Source organism: Patagioenas fasciata, chromosome 5 (assembly GCF_037038585.1).
Source record: "Patagioenas fasciata isolate bPatFas1 chromosome 5, bPatFas1.hap1, whole genome shotgun sequence".
NCBI classification, from domain to species: Eukaryota; Metazoa; Chordata; class Aves; order Columbiformes; family Columbidae; genus Patagioenas; species Patagioenas fasciata.
The window spans coordinates 45,457,323-45,481,587 of NC_092524.1; the positions used below are offsets into that span (position 1 = coordinate 45,457,323).

The 24,265-nt window shown below is 41.2% G+C and overlaps 3 protein-coding genes across 11 annotated transcripts in view; 1 reads left to right on the forward strand and 2 right to left on the reverse strand.

Annotated features, from left to right (window-relative positions):
* Nucleotides 1-5,689, reverse strand: part of SEC23A (SEC23 homolog A, COPII coat complex component) — a 30,351-nt gene extending 24,662 nt beyond the window's left edge. Inside the window, exons 1-2 of one of the 3 annotated variants that reach the window (XM_065838462.2) lie at nucleotides 5,561-5,689; nucleotides 617-858 (exon numbers count right to left, since the gene is read on the reverse strand). In XM_065838462.2, the coding sequence (XP_065694534.1) occupies nucleotides 617-837 (221 nt within the window). In that variant the 5' untranslated portion in view covers nucleotides 838-858; nucleotides 5,561-5,689. Of the gene's footprint in view, nucleotides 1-616; nucleotides 859-5,145; nucleotides 5,248-5,289; nucleotides 5,408-5,560 lie in introns of those variants that run through there. The other 2 variants (XM_065838461.2, XM_065838463.2) reach the window with 2 other exon arrangements.
* A 1,889-nt stretch (nucleotides 5,690-7,578) lies between these two features.
* TRAPPC6B (trafficking protein particle complex subunit 6B) lies at nucleotides 7,579-24,135 on the reverse strand. 3 transcript variants are annotated; one of them, XM_071809418.1, is made up of 7 exons: nucleotides 23,310-24,135; nucleotides 23,162-23,229; nucleotides 21,877-21,994; nucleotides 20,392-20,475; nucleotides 19,246-19,339; nucleotides 18,583-18,631; nucleotides 7,579-7,661 (listed from the first exon to the last, which is right to left on the reverse strand). In XM_071809418.1, the coding sequence occupies exons 1-6, from the start codon at nucleotides 23,388-23,390 to the stop codon at nucleotides 18,600-18,602; spliced, it is 477 nt and encodes a 158-aa protein (XP_071665519.1). In that variant the 5' UTR covers nucleotides 23,391-24,135; the 3' UTR covers nucleotides 7,579-7,661; nucleotides 18,583-18,599. The 3 variants fall into 3 exon arrangements, with proteins under 3 accessions (XP_071665519.1, XP_071665520.1, XP_065694886.1); XM_071809419.1 differs by lacking the exon at nucleotides 7,579-7,661 and adding an exon at nucleotides 10,975-14,216; XM_065838814.2 differs by lacking the exon at nucleotides 7,579-7,661 and having other exon boundaries at nucleotides 18,454-18,631; nucleotides 23,310-24,134.
* On the forward strand, nucleotides 8,726-15,809 carry GEMIN2 (gem nuclear organelle associated protein 2). 5 transcript variants are annotated; one of them, XM_065838813.2, is made up of 10 exons: nucleotides 8,726-8,886; nucleotides 9,512-9,596; nucleotides 10,802-10,891; nucleotides 11,858-11,917; nucleotides 12,082-12,192; nucleotides 12,773-12,817; nucleotides 13,549-13,617; nucleotides 14,666-14,776; nucleotides 14,976-15,048; nucleotides 15,363-15,809. In XM_065838813.2, the coding sequence occupies exons 1-9, from the start codon at nucleotides 8,765-8,767 to the stop codon at nucleotides 15,021-15,023; spliced, it is 741 nt and encodes a 246-aa protein (XP_065694885.1). In that variant the 5' UTR covers nucleotides 8,726-8,764; the 3' UTR covers nucleotides 15,024-15,048; nucleotides 15,363-15,809. The 5 variants fall into 5 exon arrangements, with proteins under 5 accessions (XP_065694885.1, XP_065694884.1, XP_071665517.1 ...); XM_065838812.2 differs by having other exon boundaries at nucleotides 14,990-15,048; XM_071809416.1 differs by lacking the exon at nucleotides 13,549-13,617 and having other exon boundaries at nucleotides 14,990-15,048.
* Nucleotides 24,136-24,265: the final 130 nt, after the last annotated feature.

Below are 24,265 nucleotides of genomic sequence, written 5' to 3' on the forward strand. Positions count from 1 at the left end.
TCTAAGCTTATCCATGACTAGCCTACAAGCATATGTGCTTGTGCCAGTATCATCCGTTACCTTGAACAGCTTTTCACCTCTCTCAGTCCTACTCCTGATGTATCTATCTATACATCCATCTATCATATTTTCCAGCTTCTATGTTGGTAAACTAAACCAGCTAACCTGTTTTGGTCTACAAATGAACTAAGGTCAGTAATAAATACAGTTTATTTCACTTGGAAACTAAACTATATCAAGGCCCAATAGTTAAAAAGATACAGCATTGTAACTTTTGCCCACTATTTAAAAAGATACAGCATAGTAACTTTTTACCCAAGTAATTTTCTAGAGACAAAATGCAGCATACTAACTCCCAAGTTGTGTAGTTGCAGAAAAATAACATATCATTAATTAAGTACATTGAAAAAACTCGTTAAATTAAAACCATGTTCTAAGCATATATGTTCCATATGCAAATCTGTGTGCAGAAACTTCTAAACTCTAGAAGATTGAGCTGTATACTCATTCGAAGTGTACATGAACTCCCACACAGCAAATCTCTTGCATAGTTTAGCTGGCACTATTCTAAAGATAGTAAGGTAAAATATTGGCATAATGTATGTATTAGGTTTACCATAAAGGATTCAGAACAGCTCGACAGGTGGTCCTACTGCACAATACTGGCTCATATTGAATAGGAGGCAAGTCTGGCCGTTCCTTCAGTGGTGTGAAGAGGGCAGCCACCGGGACCACCATTCTTGTGGCTTCAAGACGACTTGAAGGCCAAACATTCCAGCTGAATCTAACTCCATCTCTGTCCTCATTCTGCTGGATAAATTCCAGGAAGGTTGTCATGGTCAACTTCTCCGTTTATCACTAATAAAAATAAAGAAATAACCATTAGCAGAATGTCAAAATGCAACTGTTTTTAACCACTAAATACTGAATGCTCTTAATGACAGTCACACATTCAAATACCGTGACTGAGTTACAATCAATAAACACCAAGTAGCGCTTCTTACACCCAAAAAGCAACGCACAGAATTCCAAAGTGAAACAAAAAGAAACGAGGACTCCTAGGATGCAGCAACCTCTTCAAAATAACAAATATTTGATATCTTGCAAGTTAAAACAGTCCATCTTATGATCCCTTTTTGACTTACGCAACAAACTCAGGCAAGGAATAACTAAAGCAGTAATTCTAGGGTAGGTCAGAGCAGAGAAAATGCACCACACTAACACTGTAAAAACACACTTGCTTACAAAAAAATACACACACTGTTTCGAGGACTTTCACTAATGCATCTAGTTATTCACTCTGTTCATTACTCAAGAATTATTCATCCTTGCAAACTGTTTAATCCTCTAACTTCTTTTAAGAATCAAATAGTAAAAAGTATTTCTCCTAAAGGTAGTTGGTTTTATGTCTTCTGCTGTATCAAATTTTGTAGGAGTTTTCTAACCATATTTTCAGTAACTCATAGTGAATCCTACATGTAAATGTAAAGGAATAACACCATGATCTTTCACAAGAGTACATTCCTGCCACAATGCTAGGAAATAACTTTGTAAGAAGTACTAGTGTAATATTCCACTACATTATCTATCAAGATGCACCTTTCAACAATCGTTTTAACTCAAATTTACCATTTTGAGCACTGACCTAAGGCTTTCAAAATTTTGACCTACAGCAACTCAGAAGCTGGGGAACACAGACACGGCTGAAAAGTTCAACAGGTCCCTGTTAACATCTTGGAAAGCCAGCAAGAAGCATGCTCTTTCCCCCCAACCTATACATACTCTGTTTCCGAATACCCACTGCATGCTTCCCAGCACATTTTATTGTACAGGTTTTCTCAGCAACTAGGTTACCTAAACTCCCACTGCCTAACAGTTAAGAAGTAAAAATCTACATGAACCACCTGAGAGGTAGTCTGGGAAAATATTCTTAAGTCTCAATTTAGACTGTACTATGTTAATTAACAGCTTTTAGAAATGCTGAAATCCTTCTACATTTGGGATTTAAATCAGGAATTCTCACAAGCACACTGACCTTCTTAGTCCTGCAACTGCATATGCTAAGGGAGACTCCTGGAGAACTCTCAATTTGTAAAGAACAAGCTCTCTTTACTGAAATTATAATGGTATTGAACCTTTAGTTTCTATGACAGTTATAAACTTTACAAGTCTTTTTAAACTACAGTTTAACTTAATAGCTTTATTCCAATGCTGACTTTTAAGAAAACAGATTAACAACTTCCACAAAATAAAGAGAAGCCCCACATTTCACAGTTATTATCATTTGGAAATAATCAACTGTCAGCATGTGATGAAAGCTACAAAGAGCAGTCTCATTGTTCCTACAAGACACAGACTGACCAGCAAAGTTAACTCCATAGAGTACCCCTGCCTTCAAGTTTTCCACAGGTGCTACCACTGCCACTTATCTCCACATTGTAATAGAAATACTGCAATAATTATCCTGTTAACATTTTATTAGGCATGTCATCTTAGTGATATAGGAGCAAATCTACCTGTCACAGCAATTGCAACACAGGGAAGCCTCACAGGACTTTGTGCAGAGGAGCGCTTCCACCAGTGCTTTCACTCAAAATGCTGCAAGGCCATCAGGCAGGGGGCAAAACTGAGCAAAAGCAAAGGGAGAGAACACCTGGAAATCATAACTAGTACAGAGGATAGACAGAAGATAATTCAGCTAAGAGAGGAAAAAACAGCCTGGTATTTGAAAAGAATCTAGAATTCACAAAATTTCTTTCCTAACACATCAAAATCCATCAATTTTTTTAAAAAGGTGAGTGAACATCACCCCTGAAAAAATAGGATATTGATACAATTATCTGCATGAAGTAACTACCTCAGCTATAACCACAAACTGAATAATCTCTCCTTTTAAAATTACCTCCTGAGAAGACAGAGAAAATTGCAATTTTAAGGCCATTTCAGCAATTCCATTGGCACCTGCTACAAAGTCCACCAACTCCGTTTCCATACACTGCAACATGAACTCCCGCTTTCTGTAGTGGACTTTAAAGTCTTTTCTCCACATTTTACTGTAGCTACAATTGAAATGGCTTTATGTGGACATTATTTTTTACCATTCAGTTACTTCTCCTCAGAGGGCAATGTACAAACACCAGTGTGCAGTAATAAAGTGCACATATATACATAAAAGATTTCTTGGATTTACTGAGTTAAATACTGTTACTAGTAAAGTATGTGTTTCCTATTCAAAAGGGAGAACCTGCTAATAATCAATTTGTCCTTCATCTTTTCTTCCATCCTTTTTTCCTTTCCGAGAGCAAATAATGTTCATGCATTTCATCATTAATCAAATGTCAAACTCATGGTCTGACAAGTTACATTCAGTTTCAGTACCACTGTTTTAGCTACACAGGCACATTTTCCAGGACAGGTGTGGAGATGCATTATATTAGACCAGAACAACAAACCCTCCTGACCTACAGGCCACCTACCAAACCTCACACACCTGACTGCCACAAATACACATTGCCCACCTCAGAAAACCACACAGAAGAGATTTTCAAAACAGCTGAATAGCAGCGGCTCCCCTGTTGGAGTGTCACTGCTTCAGCTCTGCTGCAGGACAGGACATCCAGACGAGATCAGCTGTGCTACCCAGCTGCCTTCTCCTTCCCCGGGCTGAGGCCAAACACACCTCACATTCCTGCACCATGGCAATCTCACTCCGTGTCACACAAAAACCCCACACCCGAATGGCGTAAAGAGTCACAGGCTGACAATACCTAACTGTAAAGACCTGATTCTCAGGTAAATAGTATTCATGTAAATACTCTAACTAGAGGCAAGAGTACAGTTGGGGCTTTCTAACCATCACACATATCAAACATGTTTGATATACCATTCAGAAAGCTATCCTATAGCTGAATAAATGGATTTGAAACACATTACTTTGAAATGGCACCATGTTGAAAAGCTTCTAGAAGCACTTAAAAATGGTAACAATAGTTTCTTCAAAATATATTATTCTAAAAGATCCTCCTTCATCTCAGCACCTTTAAACATCTACACACCACACATAAATGTATCTCAATACAATGTATCCCTAAAATAATATCCACTAAACCTTGGAAACACATACAAATAAAAACATTTATCTCCACAGCATCTTAAGAGTTCCAACACAGATGGATCAAAGTCCCTCATACAACCACATATTTAAATACCTCTAAATCAGTACAGTTCACTGTGCACTTTTCTTACAACAAACCCATTCTTTCCATTTATTATTCACTAACAATCTGGTAAAATAAAACAGATTAATAATAAACCTTTAACTATTTTATGTCAAAATCAGCATTTCAGATACATATCTATTTCAGTTCCAAAAAGGAACTTAAATATACCATGAAAACAACTTAGTGCTTATCTAAAGCAACTGCAAGTTGTCAAACTGACAACATAAGAATTTCATTTTCACTATTCAAACTCAGCCATCAAAACCTGTTCTCCTAGTTTTGTTCACTGAGGACTTCTTTTTTAAAAAATAAAAACACTAGTATATGTACTACACCACCTAAATTTAAAAAAAAAAAAAAAAAATCCTGGAATACAGCAGGGCCTGTCTAAGCATAACTTTTGTGTAGCTTTATCTATGTAGCGAGGCACCCCTGCCAGCGGCACGACAGGGTGCAGGGAGCCCCGGGACAGGAGCAGCACTGCACACCCAGCGCCCCGGCGGCCGTGCCCCGCCGGTCCTACCTGGGTGCCGGCAACCCCAGCCAAGGAAGGAGGGGGCTCTCGGCAGCTGCTCCCACCGCTCCAGCCGGGCTCCACCGCGGTGGCCAGCGTGGGCGCTCCCCGCCCCAGGAGAAGGGGCGCACGCACTCTGGTCTGGGGCCCGGGAGGCCGCGGGCAGCGCTGACCGGCCGCCGGTGCTATCCCCGGCCCCTAAGGGCCGCCCGGGGGCCCCGAGACCACCGTCAGGCCGCTCGGGGGGGGCCCACCGCCACGGAGAGCTGCGTTAGCGCCCGGAGCCTTGGGAGGGGAGGCGGGGAGGAGGGGAGGAGGGGAGCTCCCAGCCACGCTCCCTCCTGGCACAGAAACGGGGCGGCAGCCCCACGGTTGGGGTCCCACGGCCCGAAGGCGGGGATGCAACCGTACCCACGCAGCGCGGCGAGGGTGTTGCCGCCACGGCGCCGGCGAAGGGCTCTTCTCCCCGCGCCGCTTCCCCAGCTCGCATCACCGGCCGACGCCGGCTGCCCGTGTCCTCCGCTGCCCCGCTCAGACCCTGCCCTGCCCGCTCACCCGCGTCCCGGCCGCCGCCGCCGCCTCTCTCGCTCTCCCCTCCCGCGCGCAGCCGCCCCGGCGCTGCCGACGCAGCCAACATGGCTGATGGGAGAGTCCGCGCCACGTCAAGGGGCAGAGAGCGGCGGGCCGGGCCGGGGGCGGGCTAAACTCCCCGGCTCCCCCACCGCAGGGGAAGCCCTCGCCGGGCCGCGGCCCCCGGCCGTATCCCACGGCCCTCCTCGGCGAACTGAGCGGAGGGACCCGGTGTCAGTCACCCCACAGCGCTTACCTTCGCTTCACCGCCTGACTGCTCCAGCTCCCGGGGGCGTGTGTCACTTTACCCTTGTTCGGCTTTCGGATTTCTTTCTGAAGATCGTTTGTCTCAATCTCGCTCCTAAAAGCACTCGGGACACACCCCGACCACCGGGGCGGCTTTGCCTTCTGTGCCCCTCGGCTGTGCCCGCGGTTACCGGAGCTGCCCGCACCCCGCCCGGAGACGCGCCCGCCGCTCCTGCTTTGTTCTCCGCCTGCCAGGGCACGTTTCAGGGAGACCCCCGGGACAAGGCAGCCGGGCTTCTGGGAGTCCCTCAATTCACCCTGCTTGTTGCCCATCTTCCACCGTGTGTATTTATTGCAACTTTTTAATTTGGAAGATTTTGTGTTTCTTTTCGAATTGCCTGGGGAAAAAAAAATACATGGAAATTATATTCCTGGTGGGTTTTAGCCCTAGACAATATGTAACATTTATAAATATTTAGAAATATAACACATTTACTATCCACACAATAACTTTCACAAAGCCATAGCTGTACAGTTCCATTTTTTTGTTACTGTGGTTATCTTTCTCCCCCCAAATCCAAGTTACAGTGACACTTGGGTTTCAGGGCACTTCAGCATCGTTTTAAACAAGCCTGCCATAAAAGGCTAGAACAGTAACTTCTGCCTTTCCTGAGACAGCTCAGTGCAGCCGATCCAGACACGGGTAGGACTGAAAAACATTCTGCTGAGTACCATGTCCTCCTTCACTGCAACTCTGAAAACATGCTATAACCACCAACCAAACATAAATGGCTAAAACAACCTTAACGGTTTTTCTGTCAAATGTAATTATGATAGAATTTCTATGCCATTACTATCCCCACTATCATCTGCCAGTCCTCTTCAGTGTAAAAGCATGAGCAGGTAAACAATAGCAAAACTTAAAGAGAAGGATTTAAAATTTCTTTGTCCAGAAATCTTGCTGCCAGTTGTGGGAGTATTGAGCAGGAACTTGCCAAGGACACGTAACCTCCTCAGATTGTTAAAAAGTAAAAGAAAATAAATATAAACCAGGGTGAACGTAGAACATGCACAGAAAGCAATTCAGTGTTATAATTTCAGAAGTACTCAAATATCTCTGTGAAACATTTTCAGAAAGTTACACCAAAAAGAGGCAAGTCCCAAAGTCAGAACTTCGGTATGAACTCTATAGACAAAAGAGGCAACTGACACTTAAAAAGGGAAGAGGAAAGAACAGGAAAGTTCCCTACAAATAAAAGCTATACAGTATTTTTAAGCAGTCACTAGCACAATTACATTTCATTACATAATGACTCAACCTATTACTCTAAACTTCAATATGTCTTGCAGCTGTTATGACGGTGCAAACCACAGAGAAACGAAAAAAAAATAGAACAGAAAATAGGATCCTAACATGGTGTATGCTCATTATAAGAAAATACTTTATCTCCCAGTATCGGAATGTACAGTGAAAGCATTGCATTTTACTTAATGTCAAATTTTTATTTCATGTGTTAGACTTCTTTTTTCAGTCAGCAGACATACCCAGTGATGGCAACTCACCCTTTCTTTGGAAAAATACTTTTCCATAATGCCTAGGCAGCTGAAAAGAAAGAAAATTCATCTCCAGTTTCTTTTTCCTCTTCCTCCACTGAGTCATATTTGCTAGCCACTGCATCACCATTGTTGGTAAAACTTGTTAGGAACAAATTTATTATCTGTGGAAGACTACCCGTAATCATTAAAAATATGTTACTTCATTTTAAAAGTATAAATGGAAAGTTCCATAAAAAGTAACCTAGAGATTGAAAGTATACTTAAGGTATATTTCTATCTGTGGATTCTCTTTCTCTTCATAGTTCCTGACTTCACAACAAATAGGAAAAATAAGTTCTGAATACTACCAAAGTAATAGAAGAGAACATTTACAGCTGGACTCACCAAAGTTTTTGTCTTGACCATTGGTCAGCCTTTCCAGAGATATCACTGTAGTTTTAGCTGTGCAGGTTCTATTTCTAGTGGTGACTGCAATCGTTGCATACTCAATTAGGACGTTGGATCCGCTTTCAGAATTAAAACTCCCTGTTACACGTAGGTGGTTGTGGAAACACCTTAAAACAAACAAAAGCCAGTGGAAAGGAGGAGTTAGGGTAAATGTTTGTTCAGAACTGCTAAAATACAGCCGGGGGGGGGGCTTGTTTTTAACTTATGGAAGTATTTAGAGCTGCTCCAATCTACTACATTGACTGTGGGTAGCTCTAAACTGACTTTGCATGCAGCGGAACTAATAGAAAAAATAATACAAATTGCCATTTTGCATAACAGGAATTTAATAATACACAATGTAAATGATTACAGCATTATCCTTCTGCTTTTTATCTTCACTGAAAAGCAGCTCCCTTTCTGCTAATGCTGCCTTGCTTTTTATTTGGCATGCGGGTACTCCCACATAATAGTATTTAGATAAACCCATACAACAACAAAATACGAACTGAGGCAATGTCCCTTCCCGAATTATGATTGTTTAAATTTATAGCAATTAATTTTTATGTAACTGATTTCAATCATAGATCTCAAAGCACTGCAAGGAATGGACAGGTAGTAGTATTACTGGATGCCCACAGGTAGAATAGAAAATACTAACAGGTGAGTCTTAAAGAGCTACTTGCAGAAGCTACTGTATATTAGAATGATGGTATAGAGCCTAATAAAAATGGTTATTAAAGGTTTACACCGATTCACCACAAAAATAGGCTTAGTTTGATGAGCAGCAAACTGACACAACCACTTTCTGCACTACTCGTTGCTCACATTGCATTTTATTCCCGTCCTGGGGTTTTCAGAGCAGCTAAAACCTCCGCAGCAGGCCGGGGCTCGGCGCTTGCCGGGGCCACAGCCCCGAGCACACGGCGCTCACGGGATCGCCCCCAAGGCAGAGCGCAGCACCCACGCGCCCTTTATCGGGGCGCCAGGGCCGAGAGGAGACAGGCGGCCCCGGGATGTTTATCACAGCACCGCTCCCAGAACGCGTCCCTTAAGGCATTAAGCCCTACTGCCCCAGGACATGCTCGTGGCTGCCGGGAGGGCAGAGCGCCGCCTCTCGCGAGAACTGCCCGCGCCTCGCGGTGCCTTCCAGCGCGCCGGCTCAAGTGGCCTCAGCGCCGGCCGTGGGGCGGGGCGGAGCGCGGGCGGCTGTAGCGGTTGCGCCGGGGCCATGGAGCCGGGAATGGAGGAGCTGATGCCGCGGCTGCTGCCTGTGGAGGACTGTGACTTGTCTGAGGACTTCGACCCCACAGTGCCTCCCAGGACGCCCCAGGAGTATCTGAAACGCGTCCAGTAAGTGGCGGGACGGAGGGGCCCAGCTGGGTGAGAGCGGCGCGGCCGCCGGTGCTGCCCGGGCCGAGCTTCGTGGTGGGTGCGGGAAGGGCGGCTGTGTCGTGCTGAAAGCTGTCGGTGACCTGCCAGCCGCAGCCGCAGAGCTGTGTCCCCGGCGCTCCCGGTGCGGTGGGATCCCGCACGACACTCGCGTTCTGCCAGGCTTCTGCTTCTCCAGGCCCGTGTAGCGATGGCCGCTGCCGCCTGTGCCACGGCGGGCTCGGTACCGCGCAGCGATCAGCAGCGCTGCGGGCCGGGGCTGCTCTGTTCCCCAGAAGGATTGGGGTGCAGCTCTTGGCTGCCCGTACCTGCAGCCCAGGCCTCCGCAGGTCTCGCTGCGGGAAGCAGAGCTGCACTTCACGCAGGTTGGGAAGCACGAAAGCTTCGGAGAGGCCAGAGCAGTCGAGTATAAAGTGAGAATAGTTGATCTGTAACTCTCAAGTCAAACCTTGTGTTAAGAACTGCCCGTGTAGCCAGTGTTTTACATATTTGAAGATATCCACCGGTGTAGTATTTCAGAAACATCCGGTATATAACCACCTGTTACAAAAAGGAAAAAATGGAGCCACTGGATTTTGTTTTGTAGGATTGAAGCAGCTCGATGCCCAGATGTGGTTGTGGCACAAATAGACCCCAAAAAATTAAGGAAGAAGCAGACAGTAAATATTTCAGTAAGTTTGAGAGCGTTTACGTGTTTTGTTTTGAGAGGAAAAAAAAATTAAGGGAAAATATGTTAATATATTGTTGGTTCATGTATTGTTAATATAATGTTAGTGCTAATTTGGGGAGTGGTTGGCATAACCGAACAATAGCACTGCTGGATTTTAAAAGCATCGACAGAACTGAAGATCTAGGTTTGAAGAAACAGCTAGCTAACAGCAGTCTTTATAACTTATTTAAATTTATAATATTCATACTATTTGATACACAGCAGAGTATTATACTGTCTGAGGAAGTAAAATGTTGCATTAAATTCTACAGCTATTTTATCATAAAACCTGCATAAACTTCATAAGTAAGATATCTCCGTATCTATATTTAGGTTTATATATGTATCCAGAGTAAGGGTAGTAAGTGCAGCTAACCTTTGCTAAAATCAGATGAAGTTCTAGCATCACTTCTTTCCTTTTTGGTGGAATTTTTCCTTACTGTCCAAGCAGATTTCTCTGTTGTCACATTGCCCTGCTAGCTTGTTTTTTAATCTACTTTCAAATAGTTCAAGAGACCAAGTTTGCCTCGGTCTAGTGAAAATTCTGTAATCTGAAATTTCACTACTAGATTGCTCAAGAAAAATTTCTAGTACTGACATATGACCATGTAACTTTTGCAATCATTCTCTACATTTGTTTCATCTCTTTGTAGTGGCATTCTTTAGCATTTGTAGAAAGATTTTTTTTTTTTAAATAAGTCTTTCATGCTAATCTTTAAAGAGGTTATATCTAATTAACTGTCAGAGATGATTTCCTAAAAGATATTTTTGCAGTCTTCTGTCTTCCTCAACTTATTATCTTGGCAAGCAGAACACCTAAGATTCAAACCACGTGTCCAAGATAAGAAAACAGCATCCTGCTTTTTATAAACAGGGAAATTAAGGCAGGACAATTGCTAAAAAGAAGACCTTAAATAATTCTTTGACAATGTGTATTGAACACTTAGTTTTCCTTCTTATTTGCATATGAGAAGAGTCAAGCAGAATAAACTTTTTCTAAACCAAAAGTTAAGTCAGTATTGGATGTGGTCATGAAATTACCTTTCTTAAATGAATATTTAAAGGGTATTGTTTACCTGATAGTAAACATTTACTGATTTTCTTGTTCTTAAGGATTCTTCTTATATAGCTTTCCTTACATTATAATTATTGCCAGTGTTTTCTTAGATTTCTGGGTGTCAGCCTGCTCCTGAAGGATATGCTCCAACACTCAAGTGGCAGCAACAGCAAGTGGCCAATTTCTCAGCCATTCGTCAGGTAAAAATGGAATTCCTCAAGTAACTGAAGTATAAGCAACTGCACTGAAGGTGCTGTAGCACTGAACATTGCATGAGCTCATTTACCCTGTTTTTTTACAGGAGGTAAATCAGTGAAGGTGGAGATCTGTATTTACTGCTCTATATTGCAAATATTAACTGATCTAACCCCTATTTCGACAAGGTATCACATTGCATACTGTGTATGAGGCAGAATGCAAGGTTTTAGTAGAACTAAAGAAACTGACATCTAAAGGTATATTCACTGTGTAGGTATTTCTTTTATACAGAAATCAGTTGTCCCCTCATCTTTGCTAGAATTAACACATATGACAATATACTAAAAATATTTAAGAGGAAAAAAGGGCATCAGAAGTCACTTGTTCAGACACTATGCATCAACTACTGTTATTACAGCATTTTTAGTGGTCACTTTTATTTATTTGCTACAATAACAGTTGGATTTGGGAAAAAACTGCTTCTGTTACAAAACATTTACACTTCTGTACAGGAAACTGTCAAGCAGGCAAGTTTGTCTTAACACGGCATCCCTGTCAGGTAGAAGAAATACACTAGGAACACCCACCTGCCTGCTTTCTAACAGTTCTGCAGACATCTGATACAGGTACAGACCACTGCTGGAAACAGGTTATTGGCTGGTTATTTTCTTAAACTTGTTATACCAAGAAAAGTCTAGAAGACTATTAAAGCTCGCTACTTAAAGCTTTGTGTAGTAGACTTAAAATTCGTTCAGCTTTAACATCACTTCCAAAAACCCAGCATGAGCAACTTAGTTACAATTATACTAAGAGGCACAGGAAATGTTTAGCCCGTTATGCCTCTACTGATTTATAGAACATCATAACATATACCTTTTATACATTTAAAAGATAATGAAGGGGAATTACGACTAGGATAAAATAACTGCAAAGTTAAACTGTAATTTGGCTTTGTTTTAATAATTCAGAGCCTGAACAAGCACAGAAATCACTGGCGGTCACAACATTTGGACAGCAATGTTACTATGGTGAGTACAATCCATAACAGTGCTGGGTTTTTTTCCACTCATTAAATCCGTGGTTAATCTTGCTTTACAGTTTAATGCAACAACTTGTGAATATTACCAAGTCTTTTCTTCAGTGTCTTCAAGATAGCAACATTTCAGTTTTCATTTATTTTTATTTACTTCAGCCAAAATCAGAGGATGAAGAAGGCTGGAAGAAGTTTTGCCTGGGTGAAAGAGCATACTCAGAAATAGATGCACTATCTGATAATGAAAATCTAGGCATTGATTACCTAAAGGTGAGTATAAGACTTCTGATTTTCAGCTGCTATTTTCAAGAATAACTGCCAGAAACAATCCTAGTGTTTATTACCACTTTGTGCTAAATAAAAATTGGGCTCTCTGGTGAGCCCAAAAAGTCCCATTTTTCTTCCCTTTTAAATGGAAACTCAGTGAAGCAGAGAACAAGTCTAACCCTTAAGTCACGCCCTCATCCATTTTCAGCAAAAGCACACTGCCTTGTTGCTCACTGAACTAAATTGATAGCTTTTTGCATAGTCTGCTTTCATGTTTCGTTGAATGGTGATTTGTGGTTCCTCTCCTCCTACATGCTATCCTACAAATATGTCTTCTACTGCGTCATTTTGAAAAAACACCCAAACTTTAACAAATAACAGTAAAAGCAATGTATTTGACACCAAATTTGACTGGACCTTATCTTAAATTGATTGAGGATTTTATTTTTTTAAGATTTCAAACTTCAGAACAGACTTTCAGATCACTACAAAATGTCTAAGCATCACATGTTAGTATGTTCTAAACTAGAAAAATAAATACGATGATAATGTCTTTGCATTTTCCACCTTGATTTTTTTTCAGGTGGGCTTTCCCCCTTTGCTAAGTATTGTAAGCAGAATGAGTCAGGTAAGCCTACCTCTTAGAATCACATAGAACATGAAAAATAATGATTTATGCAATGTCACTATCTGTTGCAGAAGGCTTATCTATTTTTCTGTGCCAGAGCAGGCAATTGTTCATTACAGTTGCTATTCCTTGTGCACTTACAAGGAAAACACATTATCTTACCTTCAGCTACAAATAACTTTACTAGTGAACATGTATCCTACTAGTTTTAAGAATATTCTGTCCTTGTAATTTCTCCATAGAACATTTTAATGTTTGAATTTTTGCTGAATGCCCCATTGGGTGCTTGACAGTGTTTGAAGGTTTCTCACTTAGTGTGTTAAGTGCAGTCCCTCAACTTGATCATGAACTCTTATGTACATTACAAGACTAGAAGAATAACACTTCCCTTTACTACGTTTCCCACTAGTCACTTTTATACAGAAGCAACCAGTCAGTGTAATGCCTCTTTCCTAATCTATAGCTACTTATCCATAATTTTTTGTTAACACAAAATTGCTTCCTTACTTAAAGTTCTTTCCAGGAACTGGTGCTTGAACACTTACTTTACCTTTATATGTAACTTCACCCTGGAATAAATACCATATAGTATCACAGTGGAGTAGAAATACATAATGTGTATATTTTTAAAAATCACATCGCTTTTTATATAATATAATCCTTCAGCTAGAAGGATAGCAAAACAAAACATTGCAGGTATTGTATTTTCTCTTTCTGTTCCTCTTTTGAAGGCAACAGTAACCAGTGTCTTAGAGTACCTCACAAGCTGGTTTGGTGAGAAAAAATTTACTCCAGAACTGGTAATTTTTAATTTATCATAACTACTTGCACATTAATGCATTAAACAAGGGATAAATTGTTCATAGTTTTCTATGAAATTATTTTAGTTCCTAGAGTTGTCTAGATGCATATATCATATTCAGTTACTTTCAAAACTTTCTTGATTAGATACTGAGTATTCACAAAATTTTTTGGAAGGCTAATTACAAAGCATACTAGATACAGATCTATCAAGTACTGCCAAAGCCTCCTCCCCTTTTTATCGCTCCCCACACTAACTCAAACCACAAGGTTAGATGAGAGAGAAGAGGGGAGAGATGGGGAGAGAAGAGGGTTTAATATGAGAATAATTTGATAACACAGTGACATTTTTCTTGTGGCTAAATATTCAAGGACTTTTCAGTTTCTCATGCTCTGCCAAGCACACGAGAAGCTGTGAGGGGGCACAGCCTGGACAGCTGACCCCAGCTGACCAAAGGGATATTCCATACCATGTGACATCATGTTCAAGGGAAGAAGGAGGAGGAAGGGGGGAACATTTGGAGTTACAGTGTTTGTCTTCCCAAGCAACTGTTGTGGTGATGAATCTCTGCTGTCCTGGAGCTGGCTGAACACCTGCCTGCCAATGGGAAGGAGTGAATTAATTCCTTGTTTTGCTTTGCTTGTGTGCACAGCTTTTGCTTTACTTATTAAACAGTCTTTATCTCAGTCCACAACTTTTCTCACTTTTCCGATTCTCTTCCCCATCCTACCAGGGGAGAGTGAGTGAGCAGCTGCCTGGTGCTTAGTTGCCAGCTGGGGTTAAACCACAACAGCTATGTTAGTTTATATTTTGGTCAATACTCAAAAAATATCAGGAAATCCAGGAATACTGCTCACAAGCAGCTTGTCAAGAGGTAGAAAATTCTACTGTGTAGTGTGTAATTTGGCTTTCAAACTTTGCATTTAAGTGCTACTGCCAGCATTGAAATTTTGAGACCTACTCTCTAGGCCAGCTCTATATAACAAGAAGTGCATGAAACATCAAGGAAATGCTCATAATTAAAACTATTATTTCAATCCACACAGGGTAGGTGGCTTTATGCACTGTTGGCATGCCTTGAAAAACCTTTGCTACCTGAGGCTCACTCCCTTATTCGACAGCTGGCAAGACGATGCTCAGAAGTCAGAGTACTAGAGGTAAGATTTAATATAACATAGTGCAAAGGACTTGCTGAACTTAGCAAATTATTATCAGGATGATTTTTCAGTTCTTAAGTCTTGGTAAGTGATTTTTTCATGTGCTAAATTTGCTTGAGAGTGAAGGAAAGAATATAAGCAGGTAACATTACAATGTAACAGCTTTTCTGTTGGACACAGGTAACAAGAACTGTTCTAGTATTTCTCTTTCAGGAGAACAAGAATGAAGAACAGATATCAGCTCTGAACTTGATAATCTGCTTAGTTAGCAGGTAATGCAACTTAGATATCTAAAAACCAGTAAAGTATGTCCAGAAAAAAAAGTGTGATTACTCTTGTCCTAACCTTGATTCTTTCAAAGTGGAATTAAATGAAGTACCGTGGGCCTAAGTAACACATATACTTCACTGAAAGGACTTCAGATAAACCTAAGCATAAAGTAAACTTAGTGGTTTCCTCAGATGAGCCCCCTAAACTGCAAAGCTGTAAATATGATAAAACACTAAAAAGAAGAGCTAGAAAGCCAGGGGTCAAAGGAGTATGTTGCATTTGAGATTTCTTACTGTATTCCACTTCTCTCCACTAGGTACTTTGATCAACGTGACTTGGCTGATGAGCCTTCCTAGACTGTTTTATTGAGTATTTTGTGTTGCCAGAGTACAAACAGCATTATCAGAGCTAACAGCAAGACACTGCACCATTCAGACCTGAAGTACTATACAACCCCTTCTGAATACCCTCAAGATGATGCATTTGGGACAGTGATGAGTAACTTAAGCTGCGCTGAGGTTGCATAGCATGAGGTTGTCAATGTCTCTCATATCACCACCATCATCGTAAAATGGTCAATGAAGTGTCTGGCATCATCTCACAAGCTACTGTCTCTGTATACTACATTTTTGGTTTTTTCTATCATCTGAGTGATCCTGCGGACACTGCAATTAGGTAAAGTCTGAGGTTACATTACAAATGATAGTTTTTAACATACACCTGTTGAGGGCTCTTTTTTAATAAAATTGAAGCTTTTTAAAGAGTCGTCTTAAATATTGTGGCTTTTCTCATTTTCATAGTATTTAACAGCAGCCTTGTGTGGAAACCTACACAACTAGGACTGAATGTGCTTTTTCAACTTTTGGTCCTGAGCTTAAGCACTGCTAAGTCATTCAATTATAACCAATAAGTTATTAAAACTATTATTTTAGTAATTTAGCCAGGAGAAGAGAAGGCTCCAGGGAGACCTTACAGCAACCTTTCAGTACCTGAAGGGAAGCTACAGGAAAGCTGGAGAGGGACTTTTTACAAGGGCAGGCAGTGATCAGACAAGGGGTAATGGCTTCAGACTAAAAGAGGGTAGATTTAGATTAGATATAAGGAAGAAATTATTCACCATGAGGGTGGTGAGGCACTGAGACAGGCTGTCCAGAGAAGCTGTGGACACCCTATCTCTGGAAGTGTTAAAATGTTAAAGCTAGATGGGACTTTGAGAAACCTCATCTAGTGGAAAGTGTCCCTGCCCGTGGCAGAGGGACATGGAACTAGATGATCTTTAAGGTCCTTTCCAACCCAAACTATTCTATGAAAACAAGCGTTAACTACTTCCTGAGTAGTAATACCATTTTTAGTAAGCAGTTGCAGAAACCAGTGAAAATTACACAGCTGTATTCCATGCTTTCAATAGAAGCATTCATTAGAATGAACAAAGGTATTATCTGTATGGTATCTTGACAAATACATTAGCTTCCCTCTTCATATATTTCCTGTGGAGTGCTTTGCCAAGAATATCAACATCTGGTACATATATGATTCACTCTGGTTTTAATTATCTTCAAAACTTAAAAATCCACATTAAAGGAACTGTGAATTCTGCCAATAGCAGCAAATTGATACCATTAACTGGTGTCTGCTTTCTGTATATCGTAGAATTTAAGTCCCTCACTATTAAAAGAAAAAAAAGTATCACTAAGCACAACCAGTTATTGATAAACCTTTAATATGTGTTGGAATGCTTGGCACTTTTGCATCTGGAAGAGTAGTCTTAACTATCAAGTGAAAACTCAAAGTGAATTACCATAACTACTAGAGTTTTAATTCTGGAGATGCAAGTAACAAAACAATTGTCTATGCTGATGCTGTCTGCCACACTGCAGATGCCTAAAATTTAACATTGAAATGTCCATTTATTAGGCATACAGTGCAAGTTATTCCTAGTTTCTTTAGTAATATTTTCAGCATGTTAAAAACAGGATGAGTTGGCAACTGAAGAACCTATGAAGTGCACTCAGCAAGAGTACTAGCTAGTTAATTCTTTAGCACTACCATTTCAAACAAATCTGAGTTACAAAGGTGGACAACCACCACAGCCTTCCTATAAACTACCAGTATAAGAGCCCAGCGCTTTCAATGAGTTGAACGGCTGATCCCCACTGAATACCATCCTACTGTAGTTTCATATTTGCTACTTGCTAGTTCTGCAGTGGGACAGCATGCTGCTGGTTTGAGTTCTGCTCCAGATGTTTCCTAGAACTGTCAAATTATTCAGCAACAACTAACCTGAAGTGGCATTCACAGTACCTGAAAAGATGAGCTTAAGATGTGACCAAATTATCAAGTATAACAAACCCCTGGTTATCCCATGTACAATCCATAGCTTGCCAGCTTCTGACAGCTATCTAGAAAAGGCTTGAACCCTTACAAATGTCAAATCTTCAGAGCTCTGGGAAGAACAGCTTCCACTGTTCTTGCCCACCATGCAACTGGACAACATACACTTCTCCCAACACAGATGGTAGTTACAACACTCAATGGTGCTATTTTAATGTGTTAGCTTTTCTAGTTACCCTGTTATTTACCGGTCTCAAAGTAGAAAACGAGTCCCTATCACACAGCATTCTCACACTGCTGAATAACAGTGATTCTACTCTGATTCATTCAAAAATGTAAGGCCTGAACCTCCCAAAAGAAAAGTCTTATAGCAAAATTCATTTAACAAGATGTTTTCATGCTTACCTACAGCAAGGTAAGTATTGTTATGCAAACCTTGTAACAAGTAGTATCTAGCAAATCCCAATGTCCTCAAGAGTCTTGGTGATGTCTATAGCTTCTTGCAGGCCTAATAGTCTTCCTGCACACACTCATTACAGAAGTGAGCTGTAGCTAGCAATTAAAAATTTAATATTGAATTTATGCACAAACTAAAACAAATTTTCTTCTTTGGCCAGCAGTAGATGACCTTAGCTGTAAGATTATTCTGACACAGGAAAAACAGCCTATAATTTTAGGGAGGTAGGAGATACTGTTTAACTATGTAGAAATAAGTTCTTTTTTCTACTGTCCCGTATCATTCCTACGATGGAACTAAACCTCCCATTTAACAACTTTAATGAGGACACTAGGTTCATTTGATAAGGACTTCCTCAGAATACAAAAGCAAATGCTGCCTCACAGTTCAGAGTGAATAAGGTGGTATTTTGGCATTCAGGTTAAGTGACAGGCAACACTAAAGTTTCTTATTTCGATTTCATCTTGCTCAGGCTTTATTCTCAAAACGCACCTCTGGTCTTCCATATGTGCTGTTTCACTAATTGAAATATTTTGTTGAAAACTTCTGAATAGGCAGTTTTTACCATGTGGACATTAATATCTTGGTATAGAATAAATTTCATACCAAGATACAAGAATAGTGTTATTTTGATGAAAATTTATTATACATTTTGGAATTGTGCTGCACACTGCTATAATTTACAAGCTATATACAAAGCAAAAACAAGATACTGAATCCACACACAAAGGATTTTTAAGGTAGATACCAAGATCTGAATGTACTCTACATCTTCTGTATCATCACCTGAAATTTACCTGCAAAGAAAAAGCAAAGTCAGATCAAAGTATCACCATTAGTTATTTTTCCAAGTAATTATTTTCTTGTAATCATTTTGTTAAAAGAAGAAGTAGTAAGGGACATTTCAATCTTACAGTTTAATTGTGAACAATCTAGCCATTATTTAACTCCAACTACACAGCCTTTTTTTTCCCTTTTTTCTTTTTTTTTTTTTTTTAAGTTGATCCATCACAACAGTTTTTTCAGCTAAATTTAAAATTTGTGCAAAGTCTGTGGAAATTTAAGTCTACCTTAAGCATCTTGGGGAGTTACAATGGACTTCATTTACTGACTTTCTTAATGACTTTTGCAGAAAAATAGCACGCATCTAGTTGTTTTTATCTTCACTTGTTCAAATAGCTTTCTGGACATACATTCTTATCCACTTGATGCTTCCAAATGTAAATACAACTTTCTAGTTTTGCTTTCACTCCATATCATGGAGGTTGATCCTCTGACAGTATTTTTTGAACGCTAAAGCATTTAGTAACAAGATTTATCCTGAAGTTCATACTGAGTCCTATGGCACTGATGAACTCAGTAAGGAAAATTACTAAGTGAGCTAATAATCGAATACTCTGGAACTACTTACATGCAGGCATTGATGAAACTTCAGCTGTTACAATACTCTTTATTCCCAAATTCGATAGGCCTCCTCTGATTAGTCCACAGGTAAATGCTAAATACTAAATATAAAGTTGCAGTTTAAGTAAGTGTGAAGTGTAAATCTTGTTGCTAGAGATTTAAACTAAGTACTGAAGAGCAAGATTTAACACTTGGACAATATAAAACTGTGGATGTTTTGTTACTGTGCTTGAGAGACCTTCTCATGTCTCTAACAGATGGAAGCTCTGATATTTGGTACAGCGGAGCTCACAATACAGATTTCTCTTGTTAGAGACTCTGTCTTGAGTCACATGTTCCTACTTATTTCCATTAAACCTGTAGGAACTTAGTAACCTTAAAACAACTACTCCCACTACTTGGCTGAAATTACCAACCAGTATTAAAGTCAGCAAAGGAGAAACAGTCCAAGATATAGCATCCTTGCACAGGCCACATCTTAGAATGTGAGGGCAGAAGATGCCTGCAATTATTCAGGATATATGCCGTAAAACTGAAGAAGCATCTCGCCAAACACCAAAAAAAATCCCAAGGATGGTAGTCTGTAACTGTGATGACTAAGAAGATCAAGAATTAAGAAACTGTAAAATGGAACTGAATGCCCCATTTCTTACATCCACCTGAACCAAAGTCCTTTCACTTTTTACTGATTTTACATACCTGAACTATAGTTCAGCATCTACACTCAAAAATATTTTTATTTGGTGGAACATCTTTCTGAATGTTCATATCATCTCAGAAGCTTGTCCTAGGTAATAAACAGCATCTTCCAAATATGTTTTGGAAAATTTAAAAAAGCTCCTGAGAGCACGTGCTTTCCAAAGAGAAACGACAAATTTGTGTGACAGTGGCCAACAGTGACATACCAGTTACTACCATCAAGTAATTCAAACATGACAGCAGCAAACTGCATGACAGTATTTCTCGAAGCATAAATCAAATCCATGAATCTGAAACAAGATGCATTTCTAAAAACACAGTTTTTTGTGACTAAATATGAGCTACCCTTTTGGAGAGTCTGTATCCATTCAATTACAAAATTTAAAGTTATTATTAATAGACCAAGATAATTCAAATTAAACTGGTAGGTCCCAAGGGTAAAACTGAAGTGTACCTTTGGTGCATGTTCTAAATACTGCTTTCCTGCAGATATTTGTGTCAAGAGGCGAAATTTATTGTCTTGAAGAACATAAATACCCTGTTTAAAAAAAAAAAAAGTTTCAGTAGAGTAGCCGTAACATGTAATCAACATTATATGTGAAGGGATTTGATCTGTAGATACAATATAAATGTTCTCAGGTTGAAAAAGGAACATTTATATTAAGGTATATACAATTTAAGTTTAAGCTGTATTGTTGTTTACTTATATGAAATATAAACACAAAAGAAAGGATACTTGTGAATTTACAACAAAACACCTAGATGATAATCCTAAAAAATGTTTGCTGGCATTCCTCTTGGAAGAACCCTTCCAGTGCTCTGAAACAACAGCTCCATGTTAAATAGTCTTTTCTAATACATCAACTATATGCTGATTTTTACATTCAAATAATAATTTGGTATTCTTATTCTTCAGTTCAGTGAGAATTGTCTTCTTTAATTGAAATACAGGCAACAACACCCAGCAGATGATCAAAATCTAGTGTTTTCTACATTACAATTTTGTGCCACAATATGCATTTTAATGAATTAAGTATGAACAGAGTAATTGTAATTTATTTGATAATGACTGTGCTACTTCAGAACGTCACAATCCTTGAGATTACATTTAGGTTGCATATAAAACTGAGACCCAAGCTCAACACTGCAGCTTTCTTTGAATTCAAAGATGATTTCTAAGGTAATTGTTCATTAAGACCACTGCTTGATAAACAGTTCACTGAAAAAAAAATTTATTTTAATTGACACAATCCTTGTACAAATTATCTTGTCCTTACTCTGATACAACAGGAAAATGGCCATAAGAAAACCAAGTTACTCAAAGGAAGAATTTTTTTTTTTACTCTAGTAAAATAGCTTCTTAAATTATTTTGATCTTTCTTTATGAACAGTGTCTGTTGATAGAGTAAAAAACATAGATACAATGCAATGTCACCAACATGCAAATTTTGGGAAGTTTTTCAGATGTTCCAGACTCATGTATGTTCAGTAGAGTGAAACTAACTGTTAATATTCTTCAAAAGAAAAATTACTTCAAGGCAGCCATTCTATTTAGATAGATGTTAAGACAGCAATAGCACTTTCTCACACTAGTTTTCCAGTAAAATTTGTTGGGAGATATATAAAAAAGTTCCTGTTTAAGTGTTACTCAACTGTTACTGTTCTGTCAGTTTGCAACTCTGCAACCACACGTGTGAGATTCAGTCACTCATTTTTTTCAAAGAGGGTGGCAATAAAGACATCACAAGCAATTATTAAATTGTATTATGAAACATGAACCTTAAAAACCTACTTTTAAACCAAACACATAAACAAATAGTATTTTGGGTTTCTGATCAGATAATTAATACTAGACCAAAACTAATTAAAAAAATGCAGTAGTAACTCAAACCAGTGTGATTGCTTTTGTAAGTTAAATCTTATTATAAAGCATTAGTACCTGATGATTAGTCCTTAGGTTATCTATTTGTTTTCTGAATACAGTTGTCCAGAAATCTTTGCAAATGAACTTCATAATATCTAATTCGTCCTTGAACCTGGCAGTATCTTTTGTAAACCTAAGAGATAAGTGAGAAATACATCAATAATTAAGGTGCACATGACAACTTGACCAATTAAACAGAAAAAGACAATACAAAATATGGTACTGTGTGACATTACTTTTCTGTAACTTGTTATAAAAATTAGTTTTCCAGCCACTGTACAGTATCAGTCGAGCATCACTCAGCATTCATCAAGTGTTACAACTTCAGCACAAAAGTGTACCTTAATACCTACAACCCTACAGCTGAATAAATGGTTTTCATTGTAAGATTATTAAAGACAGCTGAAGTATGGAAAGACGCAAAGCACTCCATCATTTTTATCTTCAACTAAATGTCTAAATAGAAGATAAACATTACTGCTCAGAAGGAGTCCTTCAAATATGCAAAAAACCATTAACACATAGGAACAAACATGTAAAACTTGTTCCTGTTTCCCAAAAAAGGGCCCCCTTTTTCATTTCAGAATTCTCTCCCTTTATTCTCCTTAAAGGTCTTTATCTGGCACTAAAGCACCACTTTTTCAATGAAAACATCATCTTCAGAAGCTCAAGAGTCCCTGCACGACCCCAGAACCAGGGTGCTGAAGTTGGATGAGCAGCAAGTCATCGTGCAGCCCCAAAGGGCCTGGAGAATTAAGGAGGTAAAGTTCCAGGAACTGAGAGTGCATTGGAAAAACGAAATCCAAGAGTAGCCAATCATAAAATCATGTTTAAGAAAGAAATTAGAAAGAGAAGAAAGCAATTAAGTGCACCAGAAGCAGGAAATACACAAAAGTAGGTCTACAAAAAGTGGAATTTGAAAAGATCATGTGTATAAAAAGTAACCATATACTCTGACTCAGTTTTCATGACGGAAAGCACTGAGAAAGTATAGACTCCAAAATCGTCCTGTGTATTCCAACACAAGTCCCCGCAAGAATGAGATGACAAAAGGAAGGATGCCAGGACGCCTAATGAGGAGCTAACACATCCACACCGCAACCCCTGCCCCTACCCCACGGGGCCGCATTCCGCCGGCCGGGCTACGCTCCCAGCCCCAGCAGGCCGGGGCTGAGGGGCCCGGGCCCGGGCCCGCGCCGGGAGGACGCAAAGTAAAACCCGCGAGGACGAGCAAGTCCCACCGGCCCCGGGAGCTGGCAGAGGAGCGTCGCCGGGGGCCGAGGCAGCGGCGGGGACTCACCTCTCGATCAGCCCCTGCCCGACGCGGAAGCCCATGCTCTCCAGCTTGGTGGTGCAGCGCCCGTTCTCCTGCAAGACATAAGGCGCCGCCGCCGCGTTACCCCGGCCGCTGCCGGGCGTCTCCCAGGGGCGGCCCCCGCCCCACTCACCCCTTCGCCCTGCTCGGCGGCGCGGTACAGCCCCGCCACCATCTCGTTGTGCAACAGCAGGAACAGCGCTTCGTCCGCCATCTCCACTCCGCAGCCGGGCTTCCCGGCAACGGCCAGCTGTCCGCCGCCGCCCCGCCCCTTCCGGCCCGGTGGTCAGCCGCAGTGCCCCGACTCAGGCGGTGGTGGTCGGGCTGGTCCCGGCAGGCGGGAAGCCGCTCAGCGTTCCCGCTCGCCGCCGCCTGCCAGAGCCTCTCCTGGGGCGGGGAAGGGCCTTTGGCGCTATGGCTTTCAGAGCCCGCTGCCCCGGGCGGCGGCGCGAATGGGAGCCGCACAAGCGAGGGCCGTCAGGGGGCCGGAGGGGAGCCCAGCGCTGGGGGCAAACGTTCCCTGCGGAGCTGCGCCCGCACTCCTCGCTGCCGAAATAGGACGGGGGTGGAAGGGGAGCAATATTGCTCTCAGAACGTCACTCGCTTATCGCCTGCCGCTGGACTGGCCCCAGCCTCCACACAAACATGGCACCGTCTGCGCGTCGCGGGAGGGCGCAGCCAAACACCCGGCCACCCCCGGTGCCGCGGAAACGCCCGGTAGCGCAGTTTTACAGCCGTCACTGCAAAGCCGGCCGGCGAGGCCCAGCCCGCGCAGCTGCGCGTGACGAACAGGAGGACCCGGCAACGCCCCCGCTGCCAGCTCGCCGGCCCGCGCGCCAGCCGCCAGTAACGTCCCAGCTGACTGGCTCCCCTGGCGCGGCGGCCTCTGTAGTGGAGCTGTGATTGGTCCTGCCCGAGCCGCCTGCGTGCGAGCTTCTCGGCGCTATTGACAGTGAGGAAGCAGGATGAGTCCCGGGTGGGTGGAGATAAACGTCCTCGAGGTGGCTTTCTGATTGGGCTGTGGGAAAATGACAGAGTGAGCTCTCATTAGCTCCGAGTGATGTCACTCTAGCGACCCCTTTGGTGATT